Source organism: Danio aesculapii, chromosome 1 (assembly GCF_903798145.1).
Source record: "Danio aesculapii chromosome 1, fDanAes4.1, whole genome shotgun sequence".
In the NCBI taxonomy this organism is placed as follows: Eukaryota; Metazoa; Chordata; class Actinopteri; order Cypriniformes; family Danionidae; genus Danio; species Danio aesculapii.
Genome location: NC_079435.1, coordinates 31,940,295 through 31,958,310, shown reverse-complemented (window position 1 = coordinate 31,958,310; position 18,016 = coordinate 31,940,295). Strand labels below are relative to the sequence as shown.

The 18,016-nt window shown below is 38.2% G+C and overlaps 1 protein-coding gene across 2 annotated transcripts in view; it reads right to left on the bottom strand.

The window, feature by feature from the left end:
- Nucleotides 1–13,446, bottom strand: part of gk (glycerol kinase) — a 42,230-nt gene extending 28,784 nt beyond the window's left edge. For both annotated transcript variants that reach the window (XM_056458944.1, XM_056458945.1), the window contains exon 1: nt 13,360–13,446. In XM_056458944.1, coding sequence (XP_056314919.1) covers nt 13,360–13,410 — 51 coding nt within the window. In that variant the 5' untranslated portion in view covers nt 13,411–13,446. The remainder of the gene's footprint in view (nt 1–13,359) is intronic.
- Nucleotides 13,447–18,016: the final 4,570 nt, after the last annotated feature.

The window sequence follows — 18,016 nt, the reverse complement described above, 5'->3', positions numbered from 1 at the left end:
CAAAATAGTAAAAAAAAAATTGTTCTACGTTGAAAAAGCACCTATTACACTGACAATGTTGCAAAGTTTTTTTTCCAGACATGTCAGTGTGTGAACATCTCCAGAATACTCACCAGCTTAGAGCTGATTTTCTATCAGTCAGCCCAAAGAGATCAAAGAATACAAAATATAACCATGAAGAACAACAAAACAAATTCTACAAAGAGTGAAATGACTGCACCACAGATTCAAGCTAAATTGAATGAGAAAAACAACAACAATCATGGGGCTTGTGGTTCCTCTATATGTACAAAGTACAAATAAACAGTTACTGTTTGACAGACACTGCTCTTGAGCAAAGAACATTTCTCTCTTGCTCTGCATTCAAAAATGGTGCTGTGATTTACAGTGGTGTGACAGTGTTTGTCCCCTTACTGAAGTTTATGTTTTTGCATTTTCAGATCATCTAACTAACTTAAATATTAGTCAAATATAACAAGTAAACGCATCATGCAGTTTGGAAATGAAGGTTTATATTATTAAGCAAAACAAAATCCAAAACTGCATTGCCCTGTGTGGAAAAAGTGTTTGCCCCTAAACCTGATGACTCATTGGACCACCCTTAGACCAGCAAAAAAAATAGAATCAAGGGTTTTTGATAAATTTAGTCTTTTACAGTGCTGTGGAGGAATTGTGGCCAACTCATCTTTGCAGCAGAATTGTTGTAATTCGGTCATATTGAAGGGTTTTTTCAGGCATTACTGCCTTTTCAAGGTCATGTCACATTCAGCCATTCAGAAGTGAACTTGCTGGTGTGCTTTGGATCATTGTCCAGCTAAAGAAGTTTGCTTCAGCTTAAGGTACCCAACAGATGGCTGGACATTGTTGGTACACAGTAGAATTCATGATTCCCTTCATCACAGCAAGTCTTCCAGGGGTACATTCTTCATACCTTGCTTAAATGATCTAAGATGATTTGGCAAATTCTGCATCTTTTATTCCTGATAACAGATCTCTGGCTAATTTTGTTCTTCAAACAAGTGTGTCAATCAGATTAAAATGTCTGGATGAACTGATTTGAGATCACTGTGTGTTCTGAAGGACAGATCTATCGATCCTTGAAATCAAGTTCAGCAATGCAACGATCAGCTGATGGCACAGCAGCGTAATGACATCATTTGATTAATATTCAATTATCCATGTGAGCAAAATTACACAAAATTCTTAGTCAATGGTTTATTAAATATGATACCCAATAAATTTCCAGATTTGTTGTTGGCTGCAGAGTGTTTAGCAATTTATTTAGTTTTATTTAGTTTTTAGAGCGTTTTTTTTTTTTTCATAGTAGGCCAATTCAAGTTTCTTAATCATGTGGCATAATGCAAAACCAGCTGTTTAATTTAATTTTGCATCAAAAAAATCATTTTGATTTTTCCTATATTTTTCACTCTTTGTTATATTGCAGCCAATTGCTAAAATCATTTAAGTTTATTTTTTCCTCAATGTACACACAACAACCCATTATGACAGAAAAATACATAACTGTTGATACTTTTGCAGATTTGTTAAAAAAAAACTGAACACACATGGTTTTAAGTATTCAGACCTTTTGCTCAATATTTAGTAGAAGCACACATTTATTCTAATATAACCATGAGTCTTTTTGGGAAAGATGCAACAAGTTTTTCACACTTTGATTTGGGGATCCTCTAGCATTCCTCATTGCAGATCCTCTCCAGGGGTTCATTCTTCGTACAAGGATTACTCAATAAGCTGGATTTGGTTATTGATGATTTGATACCATCCAGGATTGTTTTATTCTTCAAAACTTATCCGAGAGTTGTTGTCATAATTGAATAACAGTTCTGGGAGCTCAAACCTGCTCGGGAGCAGGCTTATTTCATGTAAACAGGATTAGATCGGGTCATTCAAGCTAAAATAATACTGAAAGATAGTACAGAATTCTGATATTTTCTTACAGTATAAAGTTGTATACACTTTTGAAAATAGTAAAACTTATGCAATCTGCACTTCAATATAAAAGTACAAGACTGTCACGGGGTGGTTCTCCCCAAGGGGTTCAAAGAGAACATTTATTAATATGGACGTTTTAGATACAAACAACAACTATTTTAAAAGTACCAGCTTTAGTACAATCTGTGTATGATAATAGACATGCACAATATTCGATCTATTTATTTTTTAAAGGAATAATAACTTATGCAGTTATGCACATGTTTTGACAGCTATGACGGTGATAGCCGTTTTAAATTAATTTAAACAGCCAGTTATTGGTATTGGGCCGTAGACTAAATTGTTAATTATTTCAGTTTTATTTATTATCTGAGTCTGAATGATTTTTTATTTTGAAAAGTTTTTTTTTTTTTAAATGACCGTATTCTCTCGGTTACATTTCGGGCACTTGAGCACCCAAATTTAACCCACAAACAGCAAAATGAGTAAGAAACAGACGTCTTTGGAAAGTTTTTTTGCTAAGGGGAAAAGACCTAGTGAAGGACCCACAAACTACCAAGGAATGGCATTTGAAAACAATCAGGTGAATCCACATGGCTGTGCAAGAAGATCAACTGCTGGAGATCAAAAATGACAGTGGCCTTATTTCCAATGGAGGTGCGTGGCTTGTGCGCACAAGCGGCGTGACAAGCGTCAAGAATTGACCGATCAGCTTCAGCTTATATGGAATATACACATTTCAGTAGAACACCCAAACACTGCAGTGCTTTGTAATTTTTCCATAAATACAATCAGAGTGACAGCAATGTTTTGTCAGCTTGTCATCCTCTGAAAAAAATTCTAAATTTCTATATAAACGTTAGTAAAATGTGGCACAACAAACCCATGCAATTTAAACTTGCCAAGAAGCTGTTAAAATTCATCTTTTTAAAAGTAATTACTTGGACTCTTGATTAGTATCCCACTGAATTGTGTTGTACTGTGATTGTTTTATGATTTATAATTTCTCTGCATTGAACCTCAGTATTTTATTTTTTGTTTCATTTTTGGTTTTGTTGTAGTGCTTTCGGGTTTAGAAAAGGGCATTAAAAATAAAATGTATTAAAAAGACATCTCTCTAAACATTTATGGAACATCTGACAGAAGATGTCTAATATTGTCTTAAATATTTAAAAAAATCTTAGCAAAAAATGTATTTAGTAATATTTCATTCTGTACAAATAATCAAATTCATCCAGAATCATCAGGTAACACATCAAATAAATGACCTCAGCAATGTACGTCGGGTACAAGCTGCACTGTAAAAAAGGGCCATGATTTCAACTGTAAAAAAAAAAAACTGTAAAAATGCTACGGTAAAAATTCGTAACCTGCTATGGTAAAAATCCGTAACCTGGTTAACAGTAATATATAATTCCTTAATATATATGATACAAACAAATCTACTTTCAAACGTTCTGTCTCTCGAGCATCTGCCTGTTGTTTGTAGCTTTAGCCTGCTAGCACCGCTGGTCAGCTTAAGCTACCGCCTCTTTCATTCACTTATTTTCTCACTTACTGGCTTTGCTCTTCACCTTGTACAATGTCGCTTGTGTGTCTGTCCTTGAGTGCAGGAGAAGCATCGATGGAGGCGGTGGACCTGGAAGCAGTGGAGTCCGAGATTCGCTCCCTCGAGACTAAGCAAGCACGGCTCCAGGAACAACGGGCTTTGCTTGAACTTCCTGCTACTCGCTCATCTGAGGTAAGTGTACAATACAATCACAATATTCCGTCTTCCTTAACCCCGCGTGTTTCTCTGTCCAGGCCCAGCGCACCGAGGGCGCGGCTCTCCCAGGCGTCGTTCACGCCGACACCCAGCTACCACGGCCCTTAAGTGCAGCCGCGTAAGGTGCTTGCCGGGTCCCGGGGCAGAACGTCTCCTCCTCCGGTGTTCGAGATCCCCACGGAGAACCGCTTCGCCTCTCTCCGCGAGATGGGTTACGATGTGGCTATCATCGGTGACTCCATCGTGCACCACGTCCGCTCCGCTTCCTCCAAAGGTAACAAAGTACGCACTTTCTGCTTCCTTGGTGCCCGAGTTAAGGATATTTCTGCACAGATACCTACTATCCTGAGCGCTGCCGAGAGCCTCGGTGCCGTCGTCCTCCACATGGGGACGAACGACACCGGGCTCTGGCAGACGGAGATCCTGAAGAAGGACTTCAGGAGCCTGATCGAGACTGTTCGACCTCACCTCGCCCGCCACGCAGATCATCGTTTCTGGACCGCTGCCTACCTACCGCCGAGGAAATGAAAGGTTCAGTAGACTTTTTGCTCTGAATGAATAGCTATTAACATGGTGTAAAGAACAGAAATTGCTCTTTGCCAATAACTGGAATCTTTTCTGGGAGCGTACTAGGCTTTTCCACGCTGACGGGCTGCACCCCAGTCGAGCTGGAGCTGAACTCCTGTCGGACAACATCTCCAGAATACTTCGCTCTATCTGACTAGTAAGTAAAAATTCAGAAATAATCTATTAAGAATTAAACCAGAAAAACCACTAAAAAGTGAAAATACAAATTTCATAAAGCTTGGTCTCCTAAACATCAGGTCACTAGCACCTAAAGCACTTATCATAAATAAAATAATAACAGATAACAATCTTAATGCACTCTGTCTCACTGAAACCTGGCTGAAACAAAATGCCTATATTAGTTTCAATGAAGCAACTCCTCCAGGATTCTTATATAAACATGAGACACGACAAACTGGTCGTGGTGGTGGAGTTGCATCAATCTTTAGTGATACTCTTAATGTTAATCAGAAAAACAGACTTATGTTTACCTCCTTTGAAGTATTAGCACTTAATGTTATGCTTCCGAACACTATGCAAAAACCTATGTTATCTCTCGCTCTAATCACCATATATAGACCCCCAGGACCCTATGTCAATTTTCTAAAAGAGTTTTCTGATTTTATCTCTGACTTACTAGTTAAAACTGATAAAATACTAATTGTAGGAGACTTTACCATCCACAAAGATGACACTAACGACACATTAGGGCTTGCGTTTATGGATTTACTACATTCACTAGGGATAAAGCAAAACGTTATTGGCCCAACCCATCGCTTAAAGCATACACTAGATCCAATTCTGTTTTATGGAATTGAGGTCATTAATGTAGACATTATACCACAAACTTACTATATAAGTTGTGTTTATCTGAAATTAGCAGATCCGCCCTGATATATCACCCTAGTAGAACTATTGTTCCATCCAAAGATGAATTTATAAATAACTTACCTGATCTTTCTCTATTTCGAAATGCAAACGCAAATGACCTTGATGTAGTAACCAGCAGTATGGATGCCATCTTTACTAGCACTCTAAATACTGTTGCACCCATCAAACTAAAAAAGGCAAGAGAGAATAAAACTACTCCATGGTTTAACAGTCATACCGCGCTCTCAAAACAGCAACCTGTGCCCTGGAACGTAAATGGAAAAAAACTAATTTAGAAGTTTTTAGAATTGCGTACAAAGACAGTATGTCCAGCTATAGGAGGGCTCTAAAATCTGCCAGGGTCGAGCACCTCCGCAAACTGATAGAAAATAATCATAACAATCCTAGATTCTTATTTAACACCATTGCTAAATTAACAAATAATCGACCATCTTTGGAACAAAATGTTCCACCGCAAATTAGTAGTGATGACTTCATGAATTTTTCAGTGATAAAATAGAAGGCTTTAAACAGAAAATAGGAGACATTAAACTTTCTGCACCGTCTTATACTTCAGATCCAGTAAACATCCCACCGATTCAAAATAACCTACAGTGCTTCAAAATCATAGAACAGGAAGAGCTAGATAAAATTATAAATAGTTCTAAACCAGCTACGTGTATGTTGGATCCAATTCCAACAAAATTACTGAAAGAATTGCTACCTGTTATAGGAGAACCTCTTCTTAACGTTATCAACTCTTCTTTATCTTTAGGCCATGTTCCAAATCCTACAAGTTAGCTGTTATTAAGCCTATTATTAAGAAACCACAACTGGACCCCAGCAACTTAGCTAATTATAGGCCTATTTCAAATCTTCCATTTGTGTCTAAAACGCTAGAAAAAGTTGTTTCTGCTCAATTATGCTCCTTTCTGCAGACGAACAATGTTTTTGAAGTGTTTCAGTCAGGTTTCAGAGCTCATCACAGTACAGAAACTGCATTAGTAAAAATAACCAACGATTTACTCTTAGCTGCTGACCAAGGGTGCATCTCGCGATTAGTTTTACTCGATCTTAGTGCAGCATTTGACACCATTGACCACAGTATCCTCATAAATCGCTTAAATTCTACAGTTGTCCACGGACAGGCTCTACAATGGCTTAAGTCATTCTTACCTGACCGTTACCAGTTTGTGAAAATTAATGGACAGCCTTCACAAGTCAGCCCAGTAAAGTATGGGGTGCCTCAAGGATCAGTTTTAGGCCCTTTGCTGTTTACAATATACATGCTACCCCTGGGAGACATTATTAGAAGACATGGCATCAGCTTTCACTAAAACTGACGAGAAGTCTGAACTGTCTAAGCTAACTGAGTGTATTAAAGATGTTTAAGACTGGATGACCAACAATTATCTTCTCTTAAACAAAACAGAATTGTCACTTATTAGGCCTAAATTCTGTACACAGCAGATCTCACAACTCGATCTACTATTAGAGGGATAAAAAGTTAGCGTTAGCTCTACTATAAAAGATCTGGGTGTCATACTAGACAGCAATTCAACTTTTAAAAATCATATATACCATGTCACAAAAACTGCTTTCTTTCAGCTGAGAAATATTGCTAAGTTACGAAGTATGCTATCCATCTCAGATGCTGAAAAGCTAGTCCATGCTTTTATGACTTCTAGGCTGGACTACTGTAATGCTCTGTTTGCTGGCTGCCCAGCATCCTCTATTAACAAATTTCAATTAGTACAAAATGCAGCTGCCAGAGTTCTTACCAGGTCTAGAAAATTTGATCACATCTCCCCAATTTTATCCTTCCAACACTGGCTGCCTGTTAAGTTTTATATTAAATTTAAAATATTGCTTCTTACCTACAAAGCTTTAAATAATCTAGCTCCTGTTTATCTAACCAACATTCTGTCTCGCTACAATCCAACTCACTGTTTAAGATCTCAAAACTCACGGCTTCTGGTAGTACCTAGAATAGCAAAGTCGAGTAAAGGAGGTCGAGCCTTCACATTTATAGCTCCTAAACTCTGCAATAGCCTTCCTGATAACGTCCGAGGCTCAGACACACTCTCCCAATTCAAAACTAGATTAAAGACCTATCTGTTTAGTAAAGCATACACTCAGTGCACCACTTAGTGAGTTTCCACACAGGTTTCTGCATCTTGTTTATATACACTATGAACAGCAACTACGCTAATTATTCTCTTTATTCTCCATTTCCACCTGGGGATACTCTCCCCGAGGCCCTCAGACTATGCAAAGTCACTGATTCGATCCAAGACCAACGATGAGATGATCCCAAGGTTTCCATATCCTGGACCAGGCCGTATCCTGAGCAGCTACTGTGGTGGTCATGGAGGAGTGGAGAACATGAGACTGATTCCTGTGACGCTCCAGGGACAGACGAGTCTTAGCTGAGGCCAGCTTCCAGTCTCCGCCGACTGCAGCTCTGCACAAGACGTTTTGGCCAGCGGAGAATTAAAATGGTCATGCCCAACTGAGTCTTGTTTCTCTCAAGGATTTTTTTTCTTCACTTTCGCCAATTAGTGAAGTTTTTTCCCTCTCCGCTGTTGCCACTGGCTTGCATGGTTCAGGATCTGTAGAGCTGCGCATTGTTGGATTTGCTCTTCAGTGTTTGGACTTTCAGTAGGGATTTTTAAACCACACTAAACTGAGCTAAACTGAACTGAACTTAAACACTAAAAACTGAACTACACTGTTCCAATTTACTATGACCTTTTATGTGAAGCTGCTTTGACACAATCTACATTTTTAAAGCGCTATACAAATAAAGGTGAATTGAATTGAATTGAATATACGGCGAATAACAGTAAATTGACTTTCCCAAAATTCCCTGCATGGCACATCACTTTTTATGCTTTTTGTTGACATTACCATAGATCAGGGCTATTCAATTGGTGGCCCACGGGCCACATGTGGCCCAGAGTCAACCTCCAAGCGTCCCAGCCAGTGGTTCCGCCCATAGATAATAAATTAATATATATTATTCATAAATTCTTATTTAATATAATTTAATATATTATATTAATGTAAATATAAAGTATTTATTATGTCTATGGTCCTGCCAAAAACGCAAATTCCTACGTAAATTACGTAGCCTGCAACACGCAAACAATGCAGAGCGTGCCCGAGGTGTGCCTGAGCACGGTTCACTTGGGCTCAGGCACGGTACGCTTGTAGGGTGCAAAGCATGCCTGAGCCCAAAACTGAAGACGAGACATGACTTTTAAGGGTCTGTTTCATATGAATTTATCAATCACTCTTACTGTTTAATGAACATAAACTGTCGTAGAATATTAAAGACGCAAACTCCTCACTGCACCACAGCTGCACCTTTAGCAAACCTCCTTATTCCAGCAGTATGAGGATTTTATGATAGTTTATGAGCGTCAAAAGTGGCTGATCTGTTCAACGAAATATTCGACTGCGTGTCACTGCATGTCAAACCACTAAAACAATTTAAAGAAATCTCGACTGTCCTGAGCGAGAGCGCTGTCTCCGAACAGCGCATCAGATGACGTAAGCGTGCTCAGGCCTGAATGCAATGTGAGTGAGGGCCATCCGGGGAGACAGGAGGGAGGACAAGCGTGCTTCAGCCCGGTTCAAGGCAACTGTAGTGTGCTACGCCCTCAGATTCTGTTAATTCAGCTCTTTTTGTATGTACATTTTGCTCTGCAAACTGACCAATGTTAAAAGAGAAACAATGAATAAACCTTATGTTTTTCAATAAATTTGTTTGTGTTGGTTTTAAAATTTCTCATTACGAGCTGCTTTGCCGCAAAAATTACTGGCCCAGCTAACCTTCTTGGTTTGACAATCTGGCCCAACTGAATTTGTAACGGAGTAGCCCTGCCATAGATCTTTTTAGTTGTTTCCTCATCAGTTATGTACATTAGAGATTTATGTTACATCTAATCTTGATAAGCAATGTTTATTTCATGACTTTAATTTTATGTGTGTTACCATACTGGTGTTTAGTAGCTGTGTGAATGACACTGAGCACCTTATATACACTGATATGCTTTTCTGCTTGTGGGAAAACTTGTATGTCTGCATATATCTGTGCTAACGTGTCTATCTGTGTAACAAAAGATGTGTAGATGTTGTTAATTCAAAATACAGACATATTACATCTATAAATTATTGAAATACAGTAGTTTACTGTAAAAATGAGGAATTACTTTTACGGTTTTACCATATTTTTAACGGTAAATACAGGCAACCACAACTGCCGTTTTTTTACCATAAATCTTAAGGATTTATTTTTTACAGTGTGGAGCATCTCTCAGAGATAAAAAAAAAAAAGATAAATAAAAAGAAATAGATATAAATAAATAAAATTAATAGTATGATTACTCAAACGGTTTCGCATAAATTTTATCATGCAAGTGAAATATTTCCAGGAGAGAAAGGACATAGCAGTAACCACAGAGTCTCTGTGTGCACTTGGCCTATCTGTAACAGACCCAGCAATGCCTACTTTTAAAGTGTAAGTGTACTGCATGAGGAAAAAATTATTTCATTGCGTAGTAATAGTAGTGCATTAAACTACAGTATACAGTCAGGTCCATAAGTATTGGGACATCGACACAATTCAACACAATGGATTTGACTAGATGGGTTTCAACTGCAGACTGTCAGCTTTAATTTAAGGGGATTTACATCCAAAACAGGTGAACTGTGTAGGAATTACAACAGTTTGCATTTGTGCCACCCACAAAAACATCAGGTGTGGCCAAAACAACTGTTTGGAAATTCTTAAAAAGAAAGAAAACACCAGTGAGCTCAGCAACACCATAAGACCCAGAAGACAGTGGAAATAACTGTGGTTGATGACCAAAGATTTCTTTCTCTGGTGAAGAAAAAACCCTTTACAACAGTTAGTCACAACACTCTCTTGGAGGTAGGCGTATGTGTGTCAAAGTCAACAATTGAGAGAAGACTTCACCAGAGTGAATACAGAGGGTTCACCACAAGACGTGAACCATTGGTGAGACTAAGGCCCAGTTTACATTAATGCATGAATGGCCAAAAACTGAGCTTTTTGAAAACGCTTAAGATGCCGTTTTAATTTGTAAAGTGCTGTTGCTCCGTGTCAGTGTGGATGGGGGGAAACAAAAGACATCTGAAAACAGGCGGGGCTGATTGGGGCTTTTTCCTCAATATTAAGTAGTCTACAAAAAGTTCAGTCCTGCATCCTCTTCTTATAAATTAAGACTTCACAAGTTTGATATGGAAAACAAACTCCTGAGGACACGTCAGGTAAATCTTCAAAGGAAACAGTGTACTTTATAACCTCATTCACATCACCCTGGCTGCGTTGTTTCACTTAATAAAATGAACACATGATTTAAGGAACTGCTTATTTTCAGTTTGCAATTTAACAGACACCAAAAATGTTAAGGCGTCGTGTAGCTACATATTTATATGACGTCATCTTCACTGCTTGCATAACAAAACGGAGCCTATAACATAACAGCCTCCTTTCATTTTCATTGAAAATACGAAACATACCCTCTCTTTTGCTGAATATAAGTTTTAATAATCAATAATGGTCATTATAACAGTATAACGTGCAATACGTTTACACATTATAGGAAATAAATGCAAGCAATCAGTCAAATGTGCACAAGAACGGTGACGAGTCTGCATACAGACAGGAAGTGGAGCGGCTGGCGTTATGGTGCAGAACAACCTGGAGCTGAACACGCTCAAAACAGTGGAGATGATAGTGGACTTCAGGGGAAACCACCCTGCACTCCCCCCAATCACCATCATGAACAGCACTGTGGCTGTAGTAGAGTCATTCAGGTTCCTGGGCACCCACCATCTCACAGTTCTACTCAGCTGTCATCCAATCCATCCTCTGCACTTCAATTACCGTCTGGTTCGGCTCAGCTGCCAAAACCGACCTCCGTAGACTACAGCGAATAGTCCGGACTGCTGAACGTATCACTGGCACAACCCTTCCTACACTTCAAGAACTGTACTCTTCCAGAGTGAGTAAAAGGGCTCGCAAAATCACTCTGGACCCCTCACACCCAGCACACTACCTGTTCGAACTGTTACCGTCTGGTCGGCGCTTCAGAGCACCAAGCACAAAAACAGCCAGACACAGGAAAAGTCTTTCCTCAGGCTGTCTACCTTATGAACAGTTAAATATTCCCCTACTGTGCAATAAATATGTGTAATACTTTCTCATACGCACTTGTACACAGCACCTTATATCAATATACAATGCAATACCTTCTACATTCACACTTGTACACTTATAACCTGTATATTTATAACAATCTGTACATACAACTCAACATCCAGGTTTCTTGACTAACCGCATCTGTTTAATGTTTATCTTTTTTATTTTTCATATTTATTTTTTGTTGTCACTTGTCACTTTATGTACACTGGAAGCTTCTGTAGCCAAAACAAATTCCTTGTGTGTGTGAAGCACACTTGGCAATAAAACTGATTCTGATTCTGATCAGTGTACGCGATTACATTAATTAATATATTAACTTCTTTGCACTCAGCTAAAATACATTATCTCAGAACAAGTAATAGATTCAGAAGAGTGAAGTCGGGAATATGTCATTAGATATAGAAAACAAGATAATTAAATATTACATTTAACAACTATAGTGAGATTAGATCGGTAGATCTTTGATGAAAAGTCCAGCATGCTCATTTGGGTAGTTATGCTGCAGTGGATTCCAGTTTGTGTGTGTGTGTGTGGTCACGTGATGTGTGTTTTCAGAGGTGTAGTGTGGACGGAGAGTTGTTCAGAACCGCTAGGTAAAACACCAGTGTGAATGCGCATCGTTTTCATTCAAAAACGCTGTTTTAAAACTAAAATGTATTAGTGTAAATGGGGCCTAAAAAAACTGAAAGGCCAGATTACAGTTCTAAAAAAAACTCCTATAGACAGATGAGACCAAGATCAACGTGTACCAGAGTGATGGGAAGCGAAGAGTATGGAGAAGGAAAGGAACTGCTCATGATCCTAAGCAGTGGTGGTGGTAGTGCCATAGCGTGAGTATGTATGGCTGCCAATGGAACTGGTTCTCTTGTACTGATTGATAATGTGACTGCTGACAGAAGCAGCAGGATGAATTTTGAAGTGTTTCGGGGAATATTATCTGCTCATATTCAGCCAAATGCTTTGGACCTCATTGGACGGCACTTCATAGAGCAGATGGACAATGACTAAAAGCATACCAAAGAGTTTTTGGGAAAGAAGTGGAATGTTATGCAATGGCCAAGTCAATCCCCTAACCTGAATCCAATTGAGCATACATTCCACTTGTTGAAGACAAAACTGATGGAAAAATCCCCCAAGAACAAGCAGGAACTAAAAGCAGTTGAAGTAGAGGCCTGGCAGAGCACCACGAGTAATAAAACCCACTTTTTGGTGATGTCTATGCCTTTCAGACTTCAGGTTGTAATTGACTGCAAAGGATTTGCAACCAGTTTGAAAGTTTGATTTATGATTACTATTCTGTCCAATTACTTTTGGTCCCTTTACAAGTGGGAGGTGCATATGCAAACTGTTGTAATTCCTTTACCGTTCACCTGATTTGGATGTAAATAAATACTTAAATTAAAGCTGACAGTTTGCAGTTAAAGCACATATTGTTTAATTTCAAATGCATTGTGTTGGTGTATAGAGCCAAAAATGTTAGAATTGTGATGATGTCCCAATATTTATGGACCTGACTGTATATTTACAAAGTACACAGTCCATAACATTGAACATTATGTGTAATTTTGTAAGTGGTTATCTGATAATGCTAAATCTCTGATTTCAACAATAAAAATGTTCCAATTTATATGTAGTCAGTTGCAGAGTACAGAAATACCAGTCTTAAATAATATTGTAGTTTCAACTTCAAAACCTTGCTTATTTGCATGCTGTTGTTACCATTGCCTTGCATTTGAGAAACAGCGGCAAGTATCTTCAAGACTACAACCCAAAGTCAATACCAAATTAAGCATTTTTTTTAAATCACAGGTCTTTGAATAGTTATAATAGTAATAAAAACTCTCTTTACTTTATTTTACTCGCTTAAAATATCATGATGTATCAGAGCATCTGCTTAGTACTGAGATTTTTATCTAATTAACTTGAGTCTCCCACACCTATGTAACATAAATACAGAAATCAAACTTACCATTAAACCATAAATCTCCGAAGAACTTCTCACTTTTGGTAAAATCTCCATTGGTATATCAAAATATCTGTTTAAAAAAAACAAACAAACATTGGGATCACTTTCTTTTGATGGTCCTTTTTGCATCTTTTGTTGACTGTAGGCTACAATGCAACTACATGAAAACTATTCTTCAATAAAATATTATCAAACTGTTTGCTTAATAATTGCTGACACTGCTCCATCAACAGACTTTCTCGTGACTACAAGAAAGTTTCCAAGAACATGTCAACTTACACTAAACCAAAGACTATAAAATACCCAAGACATGTCACTCGTATAGTTTTAATGGGGAAAAGTGTAATGGTCAATATGGCGAATGAAGCCCCACCAACTAGTACAGGAGCAAATCATCAATCGATATAGACTGATGTTTCTCTGAAGGGAGGGTAGGATCAGAAGTGTGCTTTTAAGACAGTTTGGTGCTCAACAAAATCACTGGAATACTTGTCAATACTTCCTTCACAGACATAAGAGATATATCCACAGAAAGCCTGAAATCGGTACTTTTAAATGAACGATAACAAACGTTTCTGGTTGAACACGAGAAACAATCAGTCCTGTCAAATGCAAGTCACATGACAGTAACTACTCAAACACCCACAAACAAAGAGTCGCTGTCAAGACCAAGTTGTGGATTACTTCAGAAGAGCAGCGCAATCAGGCAAAGCATTATTCAGAGAATGATAATGTGTAGAACGGCCATAAATGAAATTGATGTCGTTATTTTGTTCCTTTCAAGTGTGCATGCGCATTAGCTCGAGCAACCTGAAAATATGCTGATTTTGTTTTATTCTGACGTTTAGAAACAAAGCTTATGAGATGGTTGTTGTTTAACTTTATTGGTGATTCCAAATATGTAATGTAATCGAAAGCTTGGCAAACAGTTTTGGAGAATTTGATGTTTCCTTATTTAAACAGAATGCCTGAGTATGCTGTCCAAGAAGTGTATCAAAAATGGCTGCTGAGTGAAATTACTTTCCTTAAAGCCCCGTTTCCACTAAGTGGTATGGTACGGTTCAGTTTGGTATGCTTTTATGGCCGTTTCCACTGTCAAAAGGCGTACCGAACCGAACTACTTTTTCGGCACCCTTTCAAAAGGGTACCAAATACGAGAAAGAGTACCAAAAGGCGAACCTAGACGCGCAGCTGAACGCTATTGGTTTACAGAGCTATGTCATTCGCTTGCGTAACAAGCCAGAATGAAAACAAAACACCCGCCATGTTTAAAATACACAGCGAGAGATTACAGCGGAATTAAATATACATATAATAACGAGCCATTGTCGATCCAGGCTCAAACAAACCTTGTCATCGTCAGCCACAAAACCATGAAGTAGAGCAGAATCTACCCTGTGCCTCGTAGTTTTTTACGAGGCAGTCTGAAGTGCGAGCGGTTTCGCTTTCTTCCTTGAGTTCGCCGCGCGTCTGAAATAACAAATTTCTTGAGCTGATGATAATAACCTGCGCTTGATTATTGACGTGCTTTTGAAACCTGATCCTGTCAGACACTGACAATTGTGAGAGTGGAGTGCGAAAAAGCAAAGAGAAGCCAGAAAAAAGGAGCACATTATTTTTCAGCAAACATGAACAAAATGCCATGTATAACTATTATCTTCACCTTTTGGACTAATATGAACTGGGAATGATGGAATTACTTTCTAACAGTGGTTACATGTGCTGCCGAAAACTACAGACACAGACGAGAGGTTTTCACTGTAGGCTATATTTTTTGTTGTTTTGGAACCTAAATACAGACGAAATGTCTGCTGTGTGTAGTTCTTCTGTAGTTTGTAACATATCGGAGACTGTAAGGTATGTGTTTATATATGTTCATTTATTTATTTATTTTTTGTAATTGCAGACGTTACAGTAGGCTGTTTCGCACTGTCATTGATCTGCAGTTATAATCAACACATATTCATAGAAAAGTTAGTAATAAAAATTTCTACACAAGTATTTATGTGAATAAAGTATCTGGTTTGTGAGAGGTGCTTCTCATATGATATGTGTACAGCTTTATTGTAGACATTTCCTTGAGCGAGAATGACATCGACTGAAACTTTCTGTCATACACCATGCCCACCAAAAGGGTACCCTTGGTAGTGGAAACGCAAGCCTGATAAAGGTGACCCGTACCGACCCGAATCGTACCAGTCAGTGGAAACGACTGGGGGACTTTGACTAAACCTAATACCAACCCTAACCTTAAAGTCTACTTATACTCTAATTAGAAATAAATTGCATGTAGCCGCAATGTAACTTATAATCAACAAAATGTGTTTAAAACAAAAAGTACTTTAAAAATAAACTGACACCTAAATATTTTATAAACATACATTAAGAAAAAGTAAATGCAGGAACACACAACACAATTTTTGCCTCGGTTTACAGTCTAGACAAATTACATACAATTGCAAAAGACAGTACATTTTGGTTGTTGAAGTTGATAGAAATTGTAAAAAAAACAAAAACAAAAAAAACACTGTGGTCACAGACTCCTATAATTTTAGAAATGTATAACCTAATGTATAAACCAATGTTTTTTATTCTTTTGAAGAAAAAAAAAATCTTCTGAAACCATATACAAATAGGTATAAAATGTAAAGTTATTTTTTTATAATATGTTTTATGGTGTAGTGTAGTGTATTCCAGTCTTAAAAAGATACCTTTTCCAAAACTTACAATCCTCACATAATTTTCTTAATAAACACAAGGAAATAATTTGAAAACTTGCATTACACTAGGGGTGTAGTAGTACAAAAATATATAAATAAAAAAAGACATTGTTACATATGCAACTTGTTTTTAAAGTAATGGTCTGGTTCAATTTAACTCCGGTTAGGGAGAAAAATGCAAAAGAAATAAAACTAAACTCTGACTTAATTATTTTTTATATACCAGCTTGGTTTAGATAAAATAATAAACAGAAATAAAATGCTAAAAAAAAATCTTAAATTAAACAAAACATAAGTGTAAATGAATAGTATATATTTATTATATATATATACACATTTATTATAAAACATGACTTATCACACTGGAGATTAATGCCACACTTGTTTGTAATCAAGAATTCACTTAAATCATTATGCGTCATGCCAAGATTTTTAGGAACATTCATTCCTAAACCACCATTATCTACAAGTGGCAAAAAAATAAAACAGTAGAGAACCTTCCCAGGAGTGGCCGGCCGACCCAAACTACCCCAAAAGAGAAGCCACAACTCAACCAAGAGATTACAAAAGACCCCAAACAGCCAAAGAACTACAGGCCTCACTTGCCTAAGTTAAGGTGAGTGTTCATGACTCAAAGCACACCAGCAAGTCCAATTCTAAATTTCTGAAGAAAAACAAAATAAGATGTTGGAGTGGCCTAGTCAAAATCCTGACCTGAATCAAACGGAGATGCTTTGGCATTACCTTAAACAGCTATTCATGCTCAAAAACCCTCCAATGTGGCTGAAAAAACACAATTATGCAAATTGAATGGGCCAAAATTCCTCCACTGTGCTGTAACAGACTCATTGCAAGTTATCGAAAATGTTTCATTGCAGTTGTTGCTACAAAAAGTGGCCCATAAATTATTAGGTTTAGGAGGTAAATACTTTTTTTTTCCACACAGGGCTATGCAGTTTTGGATTTTGTTTTCCCTTAATAATAAAAATGTTTATGTTAAAACTGTATGGTGCGTTTTCTGACAATTTTTTTGTTTGTTTGATTGTTTGGCAATCTGAAAGATTCAATTGTCACAAAAATAACAAATCAATAAGGGGGCAAACACTTTTCCACAACACTGTATGTATATATGATGTGGTGGACATGCCAGTCTGGTGTCCCTCACTGTAATCAAGCCTGGGACAGCTGAGGACCGTTAGGAAAGGGGAATAAAAAAGCTGCAATGCTGAAAGAAATAGGCAGAGCATGTTTTAGACTAAAGGCTTTCAGTGTTCCCCTCTCCAGCTACCCACGATCAGCACTCCACTCCCCACTACGGTCACTTCACCCTTCACACCCTGCAATGTAAATAAACAGGCCTTCTGGGATTTCACTGTATCTCTGTGTCAGTGTGATCTCTTTTTTAGAGAGATTCTACATGATACAATTACTTTGTATGATTACAATTGTTTTCCCTATAGGATGCCTCTCTCTCGCTCCCTCTCTTTCCATTCTACATCAATGAACGAAGATGGAGGGGATTCTGCAGTTTCTCCAAGAGGTTGACTGGAGACAGCAACACCTCCTGGGCCAGGTAGCAGAGTTTTTAGAGGAAAATACAGGCAGTCAATCTTCACCCAGATCCCCAGCCCTCCCCAAGCACTCAATGCCTATCTATCTCCTGCCCAAGCTCGGTGACCTGGAAGAGGTCAAGGCATACCTGCAGAGCTCTTAGGTGCTGGCAGCTAAAGAGGAATGGGAAAAGAACCAGTGGTGCCAGCTACTCGCCACATTCCTGACAGTGAAGGTCCAGCTGGCCACTCACTCCAGCCCTAGCATTAAGAGGATTAAGATGTGCTGAATAGGAAGATGCTGGTTCGTTTAGGCCAAACCTCAGGATGCGAGTTCCAGCAGTGAACATGTGATGAGTGCTGCCCTGCTAGGATGCAAGTGCCGGACCT